General features: G+C 46.5%; 1 protein-coding gene and 1 pseudogene across 1 annotated transcript; one reads left to right on the top strand and one right to left on the bottom strand.

The window, feature by feature from the left end:
- Positions 1–6,158: 6,158 nt before the first annotated feature.
- LOC114639184 (testis-expressed protein 19.1-like) lies at positions 6,159–7,304 on the top strand. Its single transcript, XM_028787906.1, has one exon. It carries the CDS (start codon positions 6,159–6,161, stop codon positions 7,302–7,304), a length of 1,146 nt encoding a protein of 381 aa, XP_028643739.1.
- A 4,470-nt stretch (positions 7,305–11,774) lies between these two features.
- Positions 11,775–11,892, bottom strand: LOC114639230 (annotated as a pseudogene).
- Between the last annotated feature and the right edge of the window lie 5,673 nt (positions 11,893–17,565).

Raw genomic sequence — 17,565 nt, 5'->3', positions numbered from 1 at the left:
TTAAAAGTCCATTTTCAGGCAGGCGATGGCCCAGTGGTTAAAAACAGTTGCTGCTCTTCCAGAGGACCCAGAACGCACATGACAGCTCACAATTACCTGTAATTCCAGACCTCTGGCCTCCCAGGGTACAACACTCATGCATACACCCCACACAAGCAGTACACACGCACATGCCACAATTAAAAATAATAGAAATCTTTTTTTTTTTAAAAAGGTTAATTTATGTTAGTTGTCTGAGTCATCTTAGTTTTTTTTAGTTCATTGTTTTTTTTTTTTGTTTGTTTGTTTGTTTGTTTTGGTTTTTCGAGACAGGGTTTCTCTGTGTAGTCCTGGCTGTCCTGGAACTCACTCTGTAGACCAGGCTGGCTGAGTCATCTTAAATACAGCCTCAGGTACAGAAAACATGGGAGCTGCTGCCTGCTGCACTGCTAATGCCTGCTAACCTAGTGTCTCTATCAAATCAGAATAGAAAACTATTGGTTTGGAGAGATGGCTCAGCATTTAAGGGCACTGGCTGTTCTTCCAGAGGCCCTGAGTTCAATTCCTAGCATCCCCATGATGGCTCACAGCTGTCTGTATCTCTAGTTCCAGATATCCAATGTCCTCTTCCAGCCTCCACAGACACTGTGTGCATGGAGTACACAGACATACGTGCAGACAAAGCACCCATACAAATAAAATTAAAATAAACAAATCATTTTTAAAATTAAAAAAAAAAGAATATATAAAAAGTATTAACAGCCACATTTGTCCAACAACCTGCAGATGTAAGAAGGCCATGTGTCAGAAAACACTCAAATCAACATGACAGAATGTATAGAGATAACTCTAACTGTGGCCTTTATTGAAAGGTGTTATTATAAGGTGTTAAGACTGTAGCCTCCTCATGTCTCAGCCAATGAGGAAAGTGGAGAAGAGACCAACATGCAGGGTTATAACATCTGTGCTTTGCCTTTTACTGCTGTCCCTCTATTTTAATCTCTGTTGAGTCACCTGCCTTTGCGTGGTCATAAAATAAACTGTCTCTGTTTCACTACTCTGTGTCTTACATGCTTTTTCATTCCTGACACCGGGAGCTAGAAGGGTGGCTATGACTCAGGCCTGGCCAGGTGTGTGGCTGACCCTCAAGGCACAAACAGCACAAAGGGAGGGGTAAGAGCCATGGGCATGTGGGAAGGTGGTTCAGCACACCCCATTCCTACTAAGGATACATCTGAACACATATTCCTGATGGGAGCCTGTTGTGGGATAAAACATAAGAGTTTTTTTTTATTTTTTCCCGAGACAGGATTTCTCTGTGTAGTCTTGGCTGTCCTGGAACTCACTCTGTAGACCAGGCTGGCCTCGAACTCAGAAACCCCCCTGCCTCTGCCTCCTCCCAAGTGTTGGGATTAAAGGCGTGTGCCACCACCACCCGGCAAGAGTTTATTTAAAAAAAAAAATCTAAGAATGAATAGAGTATAAAGAAATGAACTGTGAACTTAGCGTACCAACACAGATAATGGAGATCTATCTCTCCCTGAAGAACTGGGCAAGGTGTTAAACATTGTCAAACAAAAACAAACCACAAAAAAACCTACTGTTGATGACAGACGTGTCAAATCCTTTACTGTAGTCTCTGCTTGTGATGTTTGTTGGGTTGGAGGTGGAAGACAAGAAAACTCACTTTAGAGACAGAAGCTTAAAAATGAAAGCTTTATTTTCTGAGTGCTCAGGAAGGGAGCCAGGCTGGGATCTGAACTGAGACCTGGGAGATTTTACAACTTTTTTAAAGGACGGGAACACAGAGTGAGGTAGGGGAGATGGGGTGACCTACAGTGTTATCCAACTGTATTTTGACATTATGGGTTAAAGAAGGAGTACCCGTGGGAGACTGGGTCATATCCAGGGCATCTGGCTTTAAGGTCCTTAAAGCATTCTCCTAGATTTAAGGTGGGGAGCTCAGAATGAAAAGGGAACAAAGGAGCTGGTGAGCTGCACGTGGTTAATTTGGAATATAATAGGCAATTGTTTATATATTTTTACAACTTAGGCACCTTGGTTTAGATAACAGCAATGTCTATATTCTTAACCAGTTAACAGACAATTAAGAAAACATTTGGAAAAGTAGGATAAGTGTTCTTTCCTAGGCCTGGGAACAGGAACTTGTTTGACCCTGACAGCAAAATGGAGACATTGTCCTTGAGATGGTTGGACTTAGACAACTGTCTCCTTACATGTTGTCTCTGAGACATCTGGACTCAGACAACTGTTTACAACAGTAGCTGCTTAGCTATAGGGACCCTAGAGCCTGGGACCTTGAATTTAGTTTCTCCCTATGATTAAATGGAGTCTGAAAATAAAATGGTAGTACTTAGAATAAGTTTCTTTTGCTTGTTCCCAACAATGTTCATTTTCCTGTAAATAAATGAATATGCTGTAGGTGGGGTGGGCAATTTCACTTGGTAATTGGCAGCTATTGGATCCTGACTGCTTTGAGCAAAAGGGCTGTCAGTCAAATAGATAGCCAAGCCACCCTCATGACAGAATAAATACCTTGAAAAGTCAGTGCACTGGGTCATAGCTAGTAGCCTTGCTCCCCAAGGTGCAGCTTAAGCAAGGATTGTTTCCAACAATTTGCAGAAGACTTTTTGTTATTACAAAGCCTTAGTGAACTCTATATGACCCTGTAACAGTTTCTGCCCAGGCCGGAGGAAAAGTAGTTCCTCAGAGGAACTGCTGAGATTTGTGCCAAGAGGCAAAGCATGTGATTGGTGAAAACACAAACCCTCATTTGCATGTGAGGTGTGCTGTGATTAGTTGAACTGTAAACCCTCATTAGCATGTGAGAAGAGCCATGATTAGTCCCAACACCTCTTCTCTGGTTGTTTAAACAGGTGGCTCAAGCTTATTTAATAAGTTAGCTGGGGATGCCCTGCTATTTGCCTTTTTAAATATTGCAGCATTGGGATGAACGAAAGCTCTCACTCTCGCTCTCTCTGAGAGTCTCACCATGTAGTCTTAGTTAATGTGAAACTAGCAATGTAGTAATGTAGAAGAGACAAGGCTCACAGTAACAGATCTGACTCCCAAGTGCTGGGATGAAGGCATGAACTGCTACATCCAGTTCTCTATATTTTTTAAATTTTGTTGTATATTTGTGCTTATATGTTCATGTACTTGTGTGTGTGTTCACACTTACATAGGAAGGCCAAAAGCCAACATCAATCAGGTGTCTTCATCCTTCTGTTCTGAGACACAGTTTCTATGTGAACATAGACCTTGCTGATTCAGGCAGACAGGAACCCCAGAGATCCTCTGCCTTTGTCCCCCACCTCTATCCCACAGTGTTGGGATTACAAGCGCTTGCCAGCACACTCGGGGGGTTTTTTTGTTTGTTTTCTTGTTTTATTTTGGTGGTTGGTTTTTTCTTTTGCATGGGTTCTTGAGACTGAGGACTGCAAAGCAACTGCTTTACCTGCTGAGCCCTCTCCCCAAGAAGCTTCTTGTAAGTGATCCTTTTTAAAAAATTACATATTTATTTATTTAATATATGTGAATATACTGTCTCTCTCTTCAGACACACCAGAAGAGGGCATCAGATCCCATTACAGATGGTTGTGAGCCACCTTGTGGTTGCTGAGAATTGAACTCAGGACCTCTGGAAGGAAGAGCAGTCCATGCTCTTAACTGCTCAGCCATCTCTCCAGCCTCCAAGTGATCTTTTTTTTTTTTTTTTCAGTTGACTTTCAGTAGTGCAGGCTGAGCTGGTAACAGGAAGAAAGCAGTGAAGAAGCAGTAGAAAGCCAGCAGTGGTACATTAACTTCTTGTTGCTGCTGTGATAAAATATGACCAAGGTAACTTGCAGAACAAAAAATTTCTTTTGGCTAATGGTTCCCAATGGATAGACCATAACAGCAGAAGAGGCAACAGGGGGCCAGGCTGAGAGATGACTTCTCTAACCACAAACAAAAAGATGAGAGCAGATCAGAGGTAGGTGAGGCTATGCACTCTCAAAGGCTACTCCCAGGGACACACCTCCTCCAGTCAGCCTACCCTACCTAAAGGTCTCCAGGTGTTGAAAACTGAACACTAAGACCAAAAGGCAAGAGTTGGGGCTGGAGAGATGGCTCAGAGGTTAAGAACACTGACTGCTCCTCCAGAGGTCCTGAGTTCAATTCCCAGCAACCACATGGTAGCTCAAAAGGCAAGAGTCAGGAGAGACAGCTGGCTAGTCAAAGCTGAAGAGGAGACATCTGAGCAGGTGAAGAGCATCAGACACAAGGTTGATGGTGACAGTGGAGAAAAGTTGGGATAAAAGAAGACGACACAGGGCCAGTGAAGACTCCCAGGTAACTGCCAAGCTTGCAACTATACATAACAGCTTTACCCATAAAAACCCCAGAGAGCAATAACATCCTCTTCATAAGGTGAGTGGATAAAGGGATATCCCTTTAATGGAGTATTACTGAACTCTGAAGTGAAACTTGCTTCCTGTTGTCCCAGGACACCCAGGGAACCAAATCAAGTGTTGCTAAGGAAGGAAACTGTGGTAGTTTTTTGATTCTTGAGGCTAGATGTGACACTCTGGACAGGGCAAAATGGTTGCAGAAGTCTAGTCCAAGGCCTGGGGAGAGCAGGACCCTGAGGGCAGCCCAGAGGATCTGTAGAAAGAGTGAAACTGTTCCACATGGCCCTGTGGTGACAGGAGAATGTCACTAAGCGGGTGTCCAACCCCATGGGATGTCCAGAGTAGACTACAATGCTGCTCTCTGATTTTAACAAATAAATCTCTGTATGCTCAAGGCTGACCCCAAAGAGTTGGATACCTTCTATCATCTGCTTGGTTTTTCTCTGAGTCCCAAACTCCGTTAAGGATAAACTCTTCAAAGAATTATTATTCTTGTTTTTTGTTTTTTTTAAAAGATTTATTTTATTTATATGAGTACTCTGTTGGTCTCTTCAGAGACACCAGAAGAGTGCATCGTATTCCATTACAGATGGTTGTGAGCCACCATGTGGGTGCTGGGAACTGAACTCAGGACCTCTGGAAGAGCAGTCAGTGATCTTAACAGATGAGCCATCTCTCCAGCCCCTACAAAGAATTTCTTTAAAGAGTCTGTTTAAGAACAAAAAGATCCAGAGAGGGGGGAACTGTGCCGAAAACATAGTTGAGGGCCGAGTGTGCAGTTTCCCAAATCTTAAAGAACTTTTACTGAAGAGACGGGGAAGAAGGGATCATCTTTTACAAACACGATCTGGGCCTTCAAGTCACTCGAAGGAACAGGATCAGGGAGGGGACATCGGGCACCACAAGAGCACACAGGGTGCGGGCAGGGGAGCGGCGCATGCGCATTTTGGGGGGGCACCAGGCCTCATGTGAGCCTTGGGGGCCAGAGTGACTCAGCGCCTTCGCTTCCTGCAGTTTTGGAGCCTCATGGGAGATATGCAAATGAGCTGGAGCATCATGGGCGTTGGCTCTTTATAAGGCCGCGTTGCTCAGCACTCAGAGACGAGAGCTTGGGTTCGGCGGCCATTTCTTGCCTACCTGGGAGTTCGGTCTGGGAGGTAAGGACGGGAAGGGGCCGAGCCGGGTGCCTGGGGCTGGGTGGACACTGGGCCTGGGCCGGGTGGGAGTGCGGTGGGCAGAGAGGAGGGCCTGGCTTAGGCTTCCCGGCCTCCTTGGTCGGTAGCCAGGCCCAAGTGTGAGGTTGGGGCCTTGAGCCCTGAGGGAACTCCTGAAGCTGTGGGTGTGGGGAAAGCACCCCAGCCTGCTCAGAGTGAGCAGTGAGCCCGGGGGTCCAGAGCCCCAACACCCCTCTCCTCAGTGGTCCCAGGAGCGTGCCCAGCAGGGGGAGCCAAGCCTCATTTCCTCTGCCTTTCTAGGTCGCCAGACGTTGTAGCAAGTGTGAAGGTGAGGAACTTTCTGGAAGGTCAAACCTGTCTGCTTCTCCTGAGAGGTATTCATTGAATTCCTACCCAGTTCTCGTACCACTGCCCCGTGTCCCGGAGCCCCAAACTCCCTAACCCTCCTACTGTACCCCATTTTCTCCCGCTTCTGACATTCTCGACTTTTCCACCTATTTTTAGCACCTAAGGTCCTGTTGACTTGACCTCCTGACCCATCGAGCAAGTCTTTCTCTGTGTGCCCACTTAGCTGCAGACAGACTTTTTAGCCATGTGTCCCCCAGTCAGTGTTCACCATGGGGCCAGGGGCATGTCGTCCCTCTATCAAGCCTGGCTGTATCAGCTTGTCCATGGAGGACAGATGAAGATGTGTTTTGCTTGCTTCAAGGCAGCTTTCCTGTTGAATAAACTCTGCCTGGAGATGGGAGACTGGGAAGAGGAAGAAGAGGAGGAAGAGGAAGTGGAGAGTGCTGAGCTCATGGGATACTTGTCAGAGTCAGAGTCAGATTCTGAGCAGGAGTCAGTGTCTCAGCAGGATGCATGGCGGGGATTGGGGCCCCTTTATGTGCCACAGAGTGTCTCTGTAGGGTCTGGACTCCTGGTACCAACCCCTCTGTGGACACAGTTAGTACTATTCTCCATTTCTGTGCCCACTGAGCTCTTGCCTCAGGAAGCTATACCTCTGGATCTTGGCCTCCAGGATGCTGAGTGGACCCAGGTCCTTCCCTGGAGATTTGATGGCCTTTTTCCCTGCTCACACCAGCTCATTCCTCCTCTGTCTTTGTGGGATATTTTTGATGTGATGCCATCTCCTGGGCAACCTGTATTGTTGGAGTTGAGATCCATCTGGCCCTTGGACCAGACAGCAGGACAATCCTGGTTACAAGACCAGAAGTTTGTGCTCCTGTTGGATAGCATCCACTTTATGTGCCACCTGCTGCCAATGCATGTCCGCTGGGCTGTAAGGACTCAGGTCCAACACTGGCAGGTGTTGCTGAACCCTGGCGAGAGGTGGGTGGCCCATTTGCGGAAGAGGGTACTTGGTCAGCATGGCCAGTACCATCAAAATCTCTTCCCCTGGAGTCTGAGCATCCTGAAGGCTTCAGAATTTGGAATGGAGTTAGTACCTGCTGCCTGCTACCTGTGGAAGAAAGGCTTCTGGATAGGCTCCTTCTTGCCCTGGCACATTAGCTTGCCAGAGACCTGGAGCTGGGAGCCAGGGGGGAGGCTGTTTATCACAGATGCTACTATTTGTGGTCCCACCTGCCGCTTTGATCAGTCCTTCCTCCACCGAGTCCCCCCCTCTCCTGATCCTTACTCCCTGATGCATAAAACGGAGACACCTAAAGCTCAGGCATCCCTCAGGGCTCAAGAGGTTGCCTGTTCTGAGCATCGGGAACAGTTGATCCAGGATTAGAGGGGAGCATCTTAAACAGCCTAGTAGCTTACGAACCTTCGAGGGAAGTCTGGTGTGTTCTTGTCAGTGTTCAGTGTTTGGGAGGTGAGGCCTAGCTGTATGTTTAGGTGGAGTGTTGTATAGTGGGTGTTGTGGGGGCCCAGTCACAGATCTTGTGTATGTCTAGACTCTGAGGCACTAGGTGACCTGGCGTGTTGTATACTCACTGTCTTAAGGGTCAAGATACCTGACTTTACGGTTAACTGTTTATAGAGTGTTTATGCTCTTTGTTTTATTCATGCTCCTTTGAGGGCTTTTGTTGAATAAAGTTGGTGTTTTAAATTTTTATTGTTTTATGTGTATGGTTTTGCCTTTACATACCGTCTTCATACATGATAGATACTTGAAGCAGCCAGTAGAAGTTATCAGACCTCCTGAAGCCAAAGTTACTGACAGTTTTGAACTACCATATGAGTGATGGAAATTGAGTATGGGTCCTCTAGAAGAGTAACCTATGCTTTTAACTGCTGGGCCATCTTTGTTGCCTCAGTTTTTAGTGTTTATTGGGGCCCCTGTGCAATTTTCCTAAGTGGGTCTTGATGGAGTAACCTCCTCCCCAACTTCTGGCCCAGGGGCTTGTGGGCCTGTAGTCCCACAGAACTAGGAACATGGCACAGTGGGGTTTGCTCTTTCTGAGTCATGTAGGGAGTTTGTAGTATCTCCTGTGACAGTCTTCCTAACCAGCAAGTGCACAAGGGTTTAAAAAAAGAAAGTCCTGTTTTGTAGTTGTGTGTCATCTAGTTGACACAAGTATGTGCCCTAGAAGTTGGAAGGGATCTGTGTACCAACCCATGTCAGATCTACTCGTATGAGACAGTCACACTTCAGCATTTGCACCACCTGCCGAGATGGAAACAGAGCAGGGTAAGGTGCCTATGTGCCTCATCAGTGGACACTGAGTGGGCCATCTAGAAATATTTGCAGTTCTGTGGGTGTCCCTGGCTGGGATTACCTTCTGGTGACTTAAGATGTTCAGTTGATAAAGACACAAGGGTCCCAGTCCTGGGGTCATCTTGCTGGTCAGTTAACCATATGATAGGATCTGATTATAGGTTTCCTTAGTGTTTTGTTTTGTTTTGAAACAAAGTCTTACTATGTGATCCAGGCTAGCCTCTTGCATCAGACTACTGAATACAGGATTACAGGTGTTTGTCATAGCCTTACCTCAAGCATTGCTCTCTTACCTAAGTTTTGAGTGTCACTTTTTTCATATGTCTTCCAGAAGTGTCTTAATCCTTAAGTCACTTAGGGTTCTGACGCTCATTCCTAGAGAGATGGCACCACACTGTTCTGTAAAGAATACAGTAAGGAGGTAGCCTTGGTGTTCTGTCTCCCTGAGGGGCCTGGAGCCTGTAGTTCAGTGGATAACCTAATTCTCCCTAACAAAGTGAGCTTGTCCCTTGTGTGGTCCCTCCTCACTCTCCTTCCTGGTTAAGCAGTCAATCCCAGCAAACATTTTGTTGTTGTTTTGTTTAATTATTTAACTTTACTTTTATTACTGTTTGTGTTTGAGAGTGTAGGTGCTGCACACATGCCATTGTGCACAGGTAGAGGTCAGAGAACAACATTCAGGAGTCAACTCTCTTCTGGGCACTCGGGTCACAAGCAAGGGACTTTACCTAGGAAGCCATCTCATCGGTTCTTAAACCCTTTTTTGTACAGGCTTTTTTTTTTTTTTTTTTTTTTTTGAGGGGTGGTTGAGACAGGGTTTCTCTGTTAACAGTCTTGGCTGTCCTAGAACTCACTCTGTAGATCATGCTGGTCTGGAACTCACAGAAATCTGCTTACCTCTGCTTCCTCCCCAGTGCTGGGATTAAAGGTGTGAGACACCAGGGCCTGGCTTATGCAGACTTTTTAAAATAAAAAGTGGGTTTTTGTTTTGTTTGTTGTTTTCCTGATGGATTTGTGTCTCTGACTATATATGTGCACAACGCCCAGAACAAAGTACCAGGTGTCCTCCAGCACTCCCTGCCTGTCCCTGTGGCAGGGTCTCTAGTACCTGGATCTTGTATTTTTATCAAGTAGGCTGGAAGCCAAGACCCAGGCATTTGCCTGTATCTACCCATCTCACTCAGAGCTGGGGTTGCTGGCATGAATTTGACACATGCTTTGTTGCATGGATGCTAGGACCCAAACCAATGTTTATGGTTGCACAGTAAGCTAAGCTATCTCTCCAGTGTTCAGGCTTTTAAAAAATTAATTACATTTACTTATTGTGGGGGTTTGTGGAGGCATGAGTGTGAGTATGCCACACCACAGCCTATATGAAGTTGAGGTGATATACACAGAACAATAATGGCACTTAACACTTAGGGTTATTCTGTCTTTCCACCATGCCTATGAAATTGACCTCAGACTCTCAGTCTTGGAAGCAAGTCTTTACCCACTAAGGCATTTCATTGGCTCTTCCAGACTTCTCTTTTAGATACTCTCACTGTAGTATGATATTCTGGGGGTAGGGGTGGAGGTGGGTTATCAGAGGCCGTCCAGGAGATCACCAGTTCTGTTCAGTGAGCTTGTACTGGCTCCTCAGTTCTCATCTAAAAATAAGGAGAAAAAAAACCAAACAAACATCTGACCCAGAATAAACTCAAGAAGAATTATGCACAGGTATGTTGAAGCTCTTAGCAGCATTGCTCACAATAGTAAAAATTAGAAGCTAAATGCCCAATAATCAGTGAGCAGATAAACTGTGAGGATCCATGCACAAGAATTTTAGTGACAAAAAGGCAGCAGGGGTTCATTCTTACAGCATGGCCAGAACCCCAAAGTATCCTGTAAGTGAAGAAGGACTGTCAAAAGCACATGCTGTGGGGCTGTGTTTATATACGACATTCAGAGTAGACCAGACCTTAGGGGCGGCAGGTGGAGAGGCAACCGGGGGATGAGGGGGATGGCTGGATGGATATAGGCATTTTCAAGAGTGACAGAATGTTCTATTATCAGGTATAGTGGGGATTGGCTGTGCACACTGTGAACTCATTAAGGGCCATTGAATTTTTCATATCAAATCATTTTGTCGTATAAATGTCACCTCAACTTAATCGAATGTTGCAGTTCTAGGGTGCTGGCCAGATAAGGAAGCACCACCCTATCCCCAGAACACCTGTGTGGGAAACCAAACCCGATGCACATCTTAAGAGCAGCCATATGCCTACTGCCTGTGGAAATGCTGGTCTCTGCCTCCACAGTGCTATGATTCTTGTCACTCTCCTTTGCGTTCTCAGCTTGCCAGGTTCATAAGGTCTGTTGTTCCAAACATTTAAAAAAATTATTTGTGGTTGACCTGAAATTCAAAATTTAATTGAGTTCTATATTTTATCAGACAATGCTGCCTGGCCATGCATCTGTAGGAGACTGGGCCTCTGGAGCTAAACAAAAAGCAGGAAGTATAGACAGGTATTGGGGCACCAAAATGGTCTGTCAGTGGCTGTTACCAGAGTTTCAGGAGTCAGAGCCAGGGCCCTGGCAGCCCTGGTAGCTTTGGCTGGGCCACTTGCCTTCCACAGGTCAATTAAACAAGTAATAGTGAAAAGCAGAAGAGTGTTTATAACTTTAATTTTTTTTCAAATCCTATTTTTAATGATGGTTCTTAAATGCTTTAACCTTCCTTATAGCCCACCACCCACCAGAGGTAGTGGAAAAGAAAGGATACAGGGTGTGGTGGAAGTAGACCTGTTTAGAAAGGTTCTTGGAGCAATTTCTGTCTGTGTTGTTTGGAAATTGGCAGTTCAGTTCACAGGTCAGCAGGCAGTGGCAGCTTGATCCACTCACAAACACCTCATGGATACACCAGCAGTCCAGGTCAGTAGTGTCAGGTTAGCAGCAGCGGTGACACGAGCTAGCAGAAACAGCCAGGCCTCAGCCTCAGCTGGAGTCAGCAGGAGGGACCAACAGAACACCAGGAGACTTTCTCAGCTGTGCCTCTCTCAGGGAAGCAAAGATCAGTAAAGACTCAAGACCCACAAGTGTTGCACAGCTAGCTATAAGAGCGAGCCAAGTTCTGTCTCCAGCACTCTGTGGAGTCCTATTTATACCCTCCAAACATCACGTGTCCTCCACATGCCTTGCTTCAGCACGGGTCTTGCCTCAGCATTTACATCAGCCCGACTCCTCGAACGAGGCAAGAAGCTGCAGCACACCACCAAAAGTTGTTGTTTTTTTTTTAGTGCATTTCTCTCTATGGTGTCCCGACAAGTGCAACTCAACTACGCAGTGTAAGGCAGACCAATACATGTGTGTCGTCAGCAAAAGAATCTTTTCATCATGTGTTCTTTCACATGCTTCCTTTAACAGATCCTGTGTCTGCTTCAGTGAAACATTCCTTCACGAGTTTGACTTAGCCTTTCACACCTGTGTCCACTTTAATAAAACGTTCCTCCATGTGTTTACTCCAGCAAAACACCATCTAACCGACTTTCCAAAGAACCCTTAAGTTTCCACTTCAAGAGTTATTCAACATAGTCGTGTTAGATGAAGAACAATTCAGATATTAAACTAATAAGAACAGATACTATATTTGATCTTAACCAAGAGGCCCAAAAGTAATTCAACGTGATCACATTAGGAATAAAAAAAAAAAAAAAGACCCAGTGACCTTCAAGTCCATCAGCAGGGTTCTAACACAAGGGTTAGGTTTAAATAGAAGGCAGGACGTATGCATAGCTAACTAGCCCTTTATCACTCAGCTCAGACCCTCCTGCAAGGTGATTGAGTTGTCAGCACTGTGTGGAATCTCTTTGTGAAGCACAGGTTTCTCTCTGGCTGGCAGCAGACTTGCCTTTCCTTCCCGGAAGCATGAGATTCCCAGGGAAATACCACTTCCCTGGGTTCCATTGTTTCTACAGTAAGATAGAGAGCCACAGGCATCTCTGTAATCCTCATTTCCATTCCTGCCAAGATGCTTCCATTGTGGCCCCCATTCCAGAAACATCTACTGAGAGTCTGCCATGTGTCAGGAGGAAACCAAATCCTGGGAGGAGGCCAAAAATGGGTGCCTTGGGTGGTGGCTCCTCCCACTGGCGCTGGCTGGTTCCTGTCTGTTGGCTAGACATTCTTTGTCCTTGAGACATCCAGATTTCCCCAGCTCTCTGTGTTCCATGCCATTGGGCAACATTGAGACAAAAGCCTACACTGCTGACTACAACCATGTCTGGTCTATATCTTACTCCTACTGCTCTTAGAGTACCCCAGGTCTGGACAGCCTGCCCCATAGGGATCTATCTATACCAGTTAGAGACCCTTCTTATGGTGGAGGAGGAGCATCTTGTGGTGTGGGTGCCCCCATTCCTTGATTCGTGACTAAATTCTAATGGCCAGACCCTGGACAGATGGTAGAAACATATTCTAGAACCTGACTCTTCAGAATGAAGTGACCCCAGAAGAGGAATTGGGGTTCTATACCCAAACCATCCGCTCAGGAGCATGAATGATCACAGGGGACTAAAGGAGATGAAGGAGGGACTAGTGTCCTGGTTATTCTGTTGTTGATATTTTTGTCAACTTGATACAAGCTAGAAATTGTTTGGAAAGAAGAATCTCAATTGAGAAAACACCTCCCTCAGATTGCCCGTAGCTCATTTTTAGCACATTTTCTTGATTAATGATTGATGTGGGAGGGCCCAGAAACTGGGATGGGTAACACCTCTGGTCAAACAGTCCTGAGTTGTGTAGGACAGCAGGCCAAGCAAGTCATGTGAGCAGTGTTCCTCATGGCCTCTGCTTCAGTACAGCCTTCTTGTTCCTGCCTTGCGCTCCTGCCCTGACTTTCTTTCCTGCTGGACTATAACTGTAACCTGGAAAAACTCACTCCTCCCCAAGTTGTCTCTGGTCATGATGTTTATCACAGCAGTAGAATCCCAAGACCGCCAAATCAGTCCCATTCTGCAATTTCTTTGCATTGGTTTTTAGTCTAACTTCAGAAGGCTTTAGTCTCAGGAACTTGCAGGAAATTCAGCTGGGTAGTAGCATAAGATACCAAGTGTTGCCGGGCAGTGGTGGTGCACGCTTTTAATCTCAGCACTTGGGAGGCAGAGGCAGGCGGATTTCTGAGTTCGAGGCCAGCCTGGTCTACAGAGTGAGTTCCAGGACAAGCCAGGGTGACACAGAGAAACCCTGTCTCGAAAAACCAAAAAAAAAAAAAAAAAAAAAAAGATACCAAGTGTTTGTATCTTGCAGGGACCTTGGGAAGGACAACACACAAACACACACCATAAGCTCTGGCCCCGTGTTTAGGAATATCGTGCCAGGCTACTCCATATTTGTCTCTTCCCCAAAAGTGGTATGGACCAAACCCTCCTGAAACTTGGGACTAAAGATATCATATGTAAGAGTCTGGAACCACATGGACATGTCCCTAAGCGTCTACTCCCTTAGGCTGACAAGTTCTGTGAAAGAGAGGAAGCCCTGTTGGTCGGGGATAACCATAAAAGGATTGTTTGGAATTCCTTGTAGAAGGCAGGAGGGATAGGTGTGCTGGCCTGTGTGTCTCTCTGTCTATCACACATCAGCAGCCCTGTGACCACTAACTCTGCCATGTTTCTGATCTCAGGCAAAATTTCAGCTTTACACAGAACAAAAACACTATCTCCCCTGTTGCCATGAGGAAGGAACGGACTGAGTGGCAGTAACAGCTTAAGCCTGGGGTCTCCTTGTCATATTCAGTGTGCCATGGAGGCTACTGGATCTCTGAGAGTTTCATAATCTTTCCTCTTGTCACATCTTGGCCCAGAGGTGTCACCTCCAACCCCCCTCCCCACTCCCTGGCCCAGAGCAAAAGTATCACCTTCCCCACCCTCAAACAGCCTGTCTAGTCCTTCCTCTAAGAGTCCCCTAAGCAGCTCACTCAATGCCTTCCCTACACTCACCCAAAGCCAGAGGCTGCACAGACGTACCTCTAGACATTCTGGATGACTATATGAGCCTGGTGGCTCCTCTCCCACAGACCACAGACCTCCCTGAAAGGTAGAACTGTGATGTCACCTTTCCCTAACCACCACGGTTGCCACATACCACCTACAGCCCCAGCCTTGTACCAGGACTTCACGATAAAGACTCACTGGACTCCCACAATACCCTGAAAGGTTAGCTATACTTGTAGTTGCTTGTAGTTGCATTTCACAGGTGAGGAAACTGAAGTACAAAGAGATGCAGCAGCCTCAGCCCTGGCTTCTTTAATTGTCTGTATGTCTAACCCAGAGCCTGACTGTGATGTGTTCCCGGGAATGGGGCAGAGGAGCCCTGGAAACCTGCTGAGGTGTGCAGTGGACGGTGTAGAGCTGGTCAGAGTGACATGTGAACTCCTATCTGTCAGCCAGGCAAAAAGAAAAAGTACAAGATGATAAGTGCATCATGGTGTCATTTGTGACAAAGTTTAAATACATTATTAACTACGTGTGGACAAGCCACATGTGATCCAAGACCAAAAACAAAAGACAAAGAACTCGGAAGTCAGAGGTATTAAACATCAACTTGAAATAACTATGAGAAACACTGTCCCTTCATGATCCAGATGGAGAAGGTGTCTTTTGTTCACTCCACGAATGAAAAGCAATGGCGGTAGTTATGATCGTACTGATGATGATGGCAGTGTTAGAGATGATGTTGATAATGGTGGTGATGAAGGCAAAGATGGTGACACATGGTGGTGATACTGATGATCCAGGACAGTAATAGTAAGGATAGTGAAGAAAACGCCTGAGAGGAAACCTAGAGAGACAAGGACCCCGCCCCTTAGACTCTGGCTGTCACAGAGGCTCCTCTGTCAGTTTCAGGGTGATGGCTGCTCCCACCGCTGTTAGACATGGATGAGCTAATGTTCCTGGCCTGCTTGTCAACACTCAGCAGGAAGGAGGGATTGGCCATGCAGGTGGAAGAGGCGTTCTGAAGTTAGATGGTCACAGAATCAAGGTTTATCCCCTGGGGCATTTTTAGGACATGTAGCTTTGGTATACTTCTTGCAGGAAGTGCACCTACCTTTGCAGTACCCAGAAAGGCTCCCCCGTGGCTCTATGTGCCATCCTGTCGTCACCCAGGATGTAAGGTGTTTGTAGATCCTGAACTGGGACCTTTTTCCAAAGGTCACTCAGCCTTGTGGGACCAGAAGACTGCAGCGTTGGGACTCTTATCATCTCTCTACAGCAGGAAGTCCCTGGGGCTGATTCTCGGGGAACCTAGGGCGTTAGATATTTCTTTTTGTTCCCGTGTTTCAGCTTTCAATAGCTTGTGCATTTTCAATCAGGAACAGTGTCTACATTCGGCCCCCCTGCCAGCTTCAGAGCGTCCATCACTTGTGATTACTGAAATGACTGAGGCTGTCTACTAATCACTCGTCCCTATCCCCAGCTGCAGACTGTTACAAGTTTTAATTGATTTCATCGTGGCCATCATATCTCCAGCTGTGTCTGGGTGGGGGTGGGGCATCAGGCTGGGAAGCAGGAAACTACACTGAGACAGAAAGTAAGGGGATAATCTCTACAAAAAGAAGCACCTTCTGGAACCGTGGAGTGGTTTCAGGCTGTGGAGTGTGCTCTAGCAGACATCAGTGTAGAGTAAATCCCGGCTGCAAACTGTATGGTATACCCACAGCACCCTAGAAAGTATCCCAGCTATTGGCGTGGATGGGCTTCGAGAGCCATAACTGCACTGAACAGTCGTGGTTCCTTGGGGCCTGCCTGAATGTCAGGAATGCATTGAAGCCCAGGCTACCCCACTCTCATGGAATGTCAGGAGTGCACCGAAGCCCAGGCTACCCCACTCTCAGCCTCTCTTACCTCTCCCAACATATTCCATAACAAATTGCTGCTGTTGTGGACCAGAATGACGAAGAGAGAGACCCGTGGTCTTTGAGCATTTAGTTATATATCTATACACCATTGCTCTTTTTTAATAAGTAAAGAAAGCACCTGCGTATGGGCTGGGTATGCACCGGAGAAGAGACTCCCCCAAAGTGGCTCCCACCCACAGAGCCTCATTTTCTGAAGAGTGCAGTAATGCAATTGGAAATTAGTTCTTTCAGAATGAAATTATCATTCCCAATTATAATGAAGCTATTACAGGCAGAACAAAGCTTTAAACGTCACATTTAGTGGAAGTGCAGGCTGTGTGACCAGAGTGTATTATTTAATGGTCCATGAAGCGACTCACAGACAGGTAGTGTGTACGCTTCTTCACAGAGCATAATAGATGCGGGATGCATTTGCCTTTGGACAGCCCTGTTCTATAAGAGCATTTGGGCCCCCATGGACACTCAGGTTCCCGTTTCCTAGGCCAAGTCTGAGGCTATCTATGCAGCTAAGAGAAGTGTTCTTAGATGAGCTCTCATTTCTCACTCCGACATTTCCCTTTGACCCCTTCCTGTGCTCTCATCCCTGCTAACCTCACTTGGGGTGACCCAGCAGCTCCACTGTCCAAGGGTTTGTCCAGCATCTACATTAGATAGGCACCTGCCCTTCAGAAAATGGCTCTGCACGATCAAGAGATGAGGGGCTGGGCTGGGATTCTGCTCCATAGTGGAGTGCCTGCCCAGCTGTACTAGAAGGGGAAAATAACATCAAAAGAAAGGGCTCATAGCTGCTGCTAGAAGCACAGAGAACAAGAGAACAGCTATGACGATCTTGATCATCCATATATCTAGCCTGTGGCTCTTCGGTTTCAGTGACATGGACAGCGTCCCCTAGGTAGGATGTTGGCTCCTAGAAGCCTCTCTCTTTAGTCTGGGCTCTCTTCAGGCCAGAGCATTGGCAGAACTGAATGAAACTCTGGTCCTTCTAGTGTAAAGAGAGTGTAGATGTGACTGCCCAGCAGCCCCTGTTATTTAGGACCTTCCCAAGAGCCAGGGGGTCCTCTCTACCTATGACACAGATGGAAGAAAGTGGGCCCAGTGGCTTTATACCCAGAAAGATGCCTACCAGAAAGCCTCATACTTCCCCTGGCTGAAAGTACTGACCCTGAGGTGGGAAACAGGATTTTAAGGGATAAAAATCCGACTGCTTTGAATGCAAAGTGGCACAGAAGGAGAATAAAACCCAAGCAGAGGTGAGACCTGAAGTAGAGGAGTCTGACCATAGGACACAGGCTGGTCTCCACCCTCAGGGTTCCCTTCAAACCCCACATCTGAGCTCCACATAGGAAGTGGAACCCCCACGGGTAATCTCTCAGGATTCATTTCTCTACATTGTTTTTTTGTGACGGTCTGGTTCCCTGTTTCAGAGCCACGAGGGAT

This window comes from Grammomys surdaster, unplaced genomic scaffold (assembly GCF_004785775.1).
Source record: "Grammomys surdaster isolate TR1022 unplaced genomic scaffold, NIH_TR_1.0 125688, whole genome shotgun sequence".
In the NCBI taxonomy this organism is placed as follows: Eukaryota; Metazoa; Chordata; class Mammalia; order Rodentia; family Muridae; genus Grammomys; species Grammomys surdaster.
Note: the sequence above shows the minus strand (reverse complement) of the source record. Positions and strands in the feature narration are given on the sequence as shown.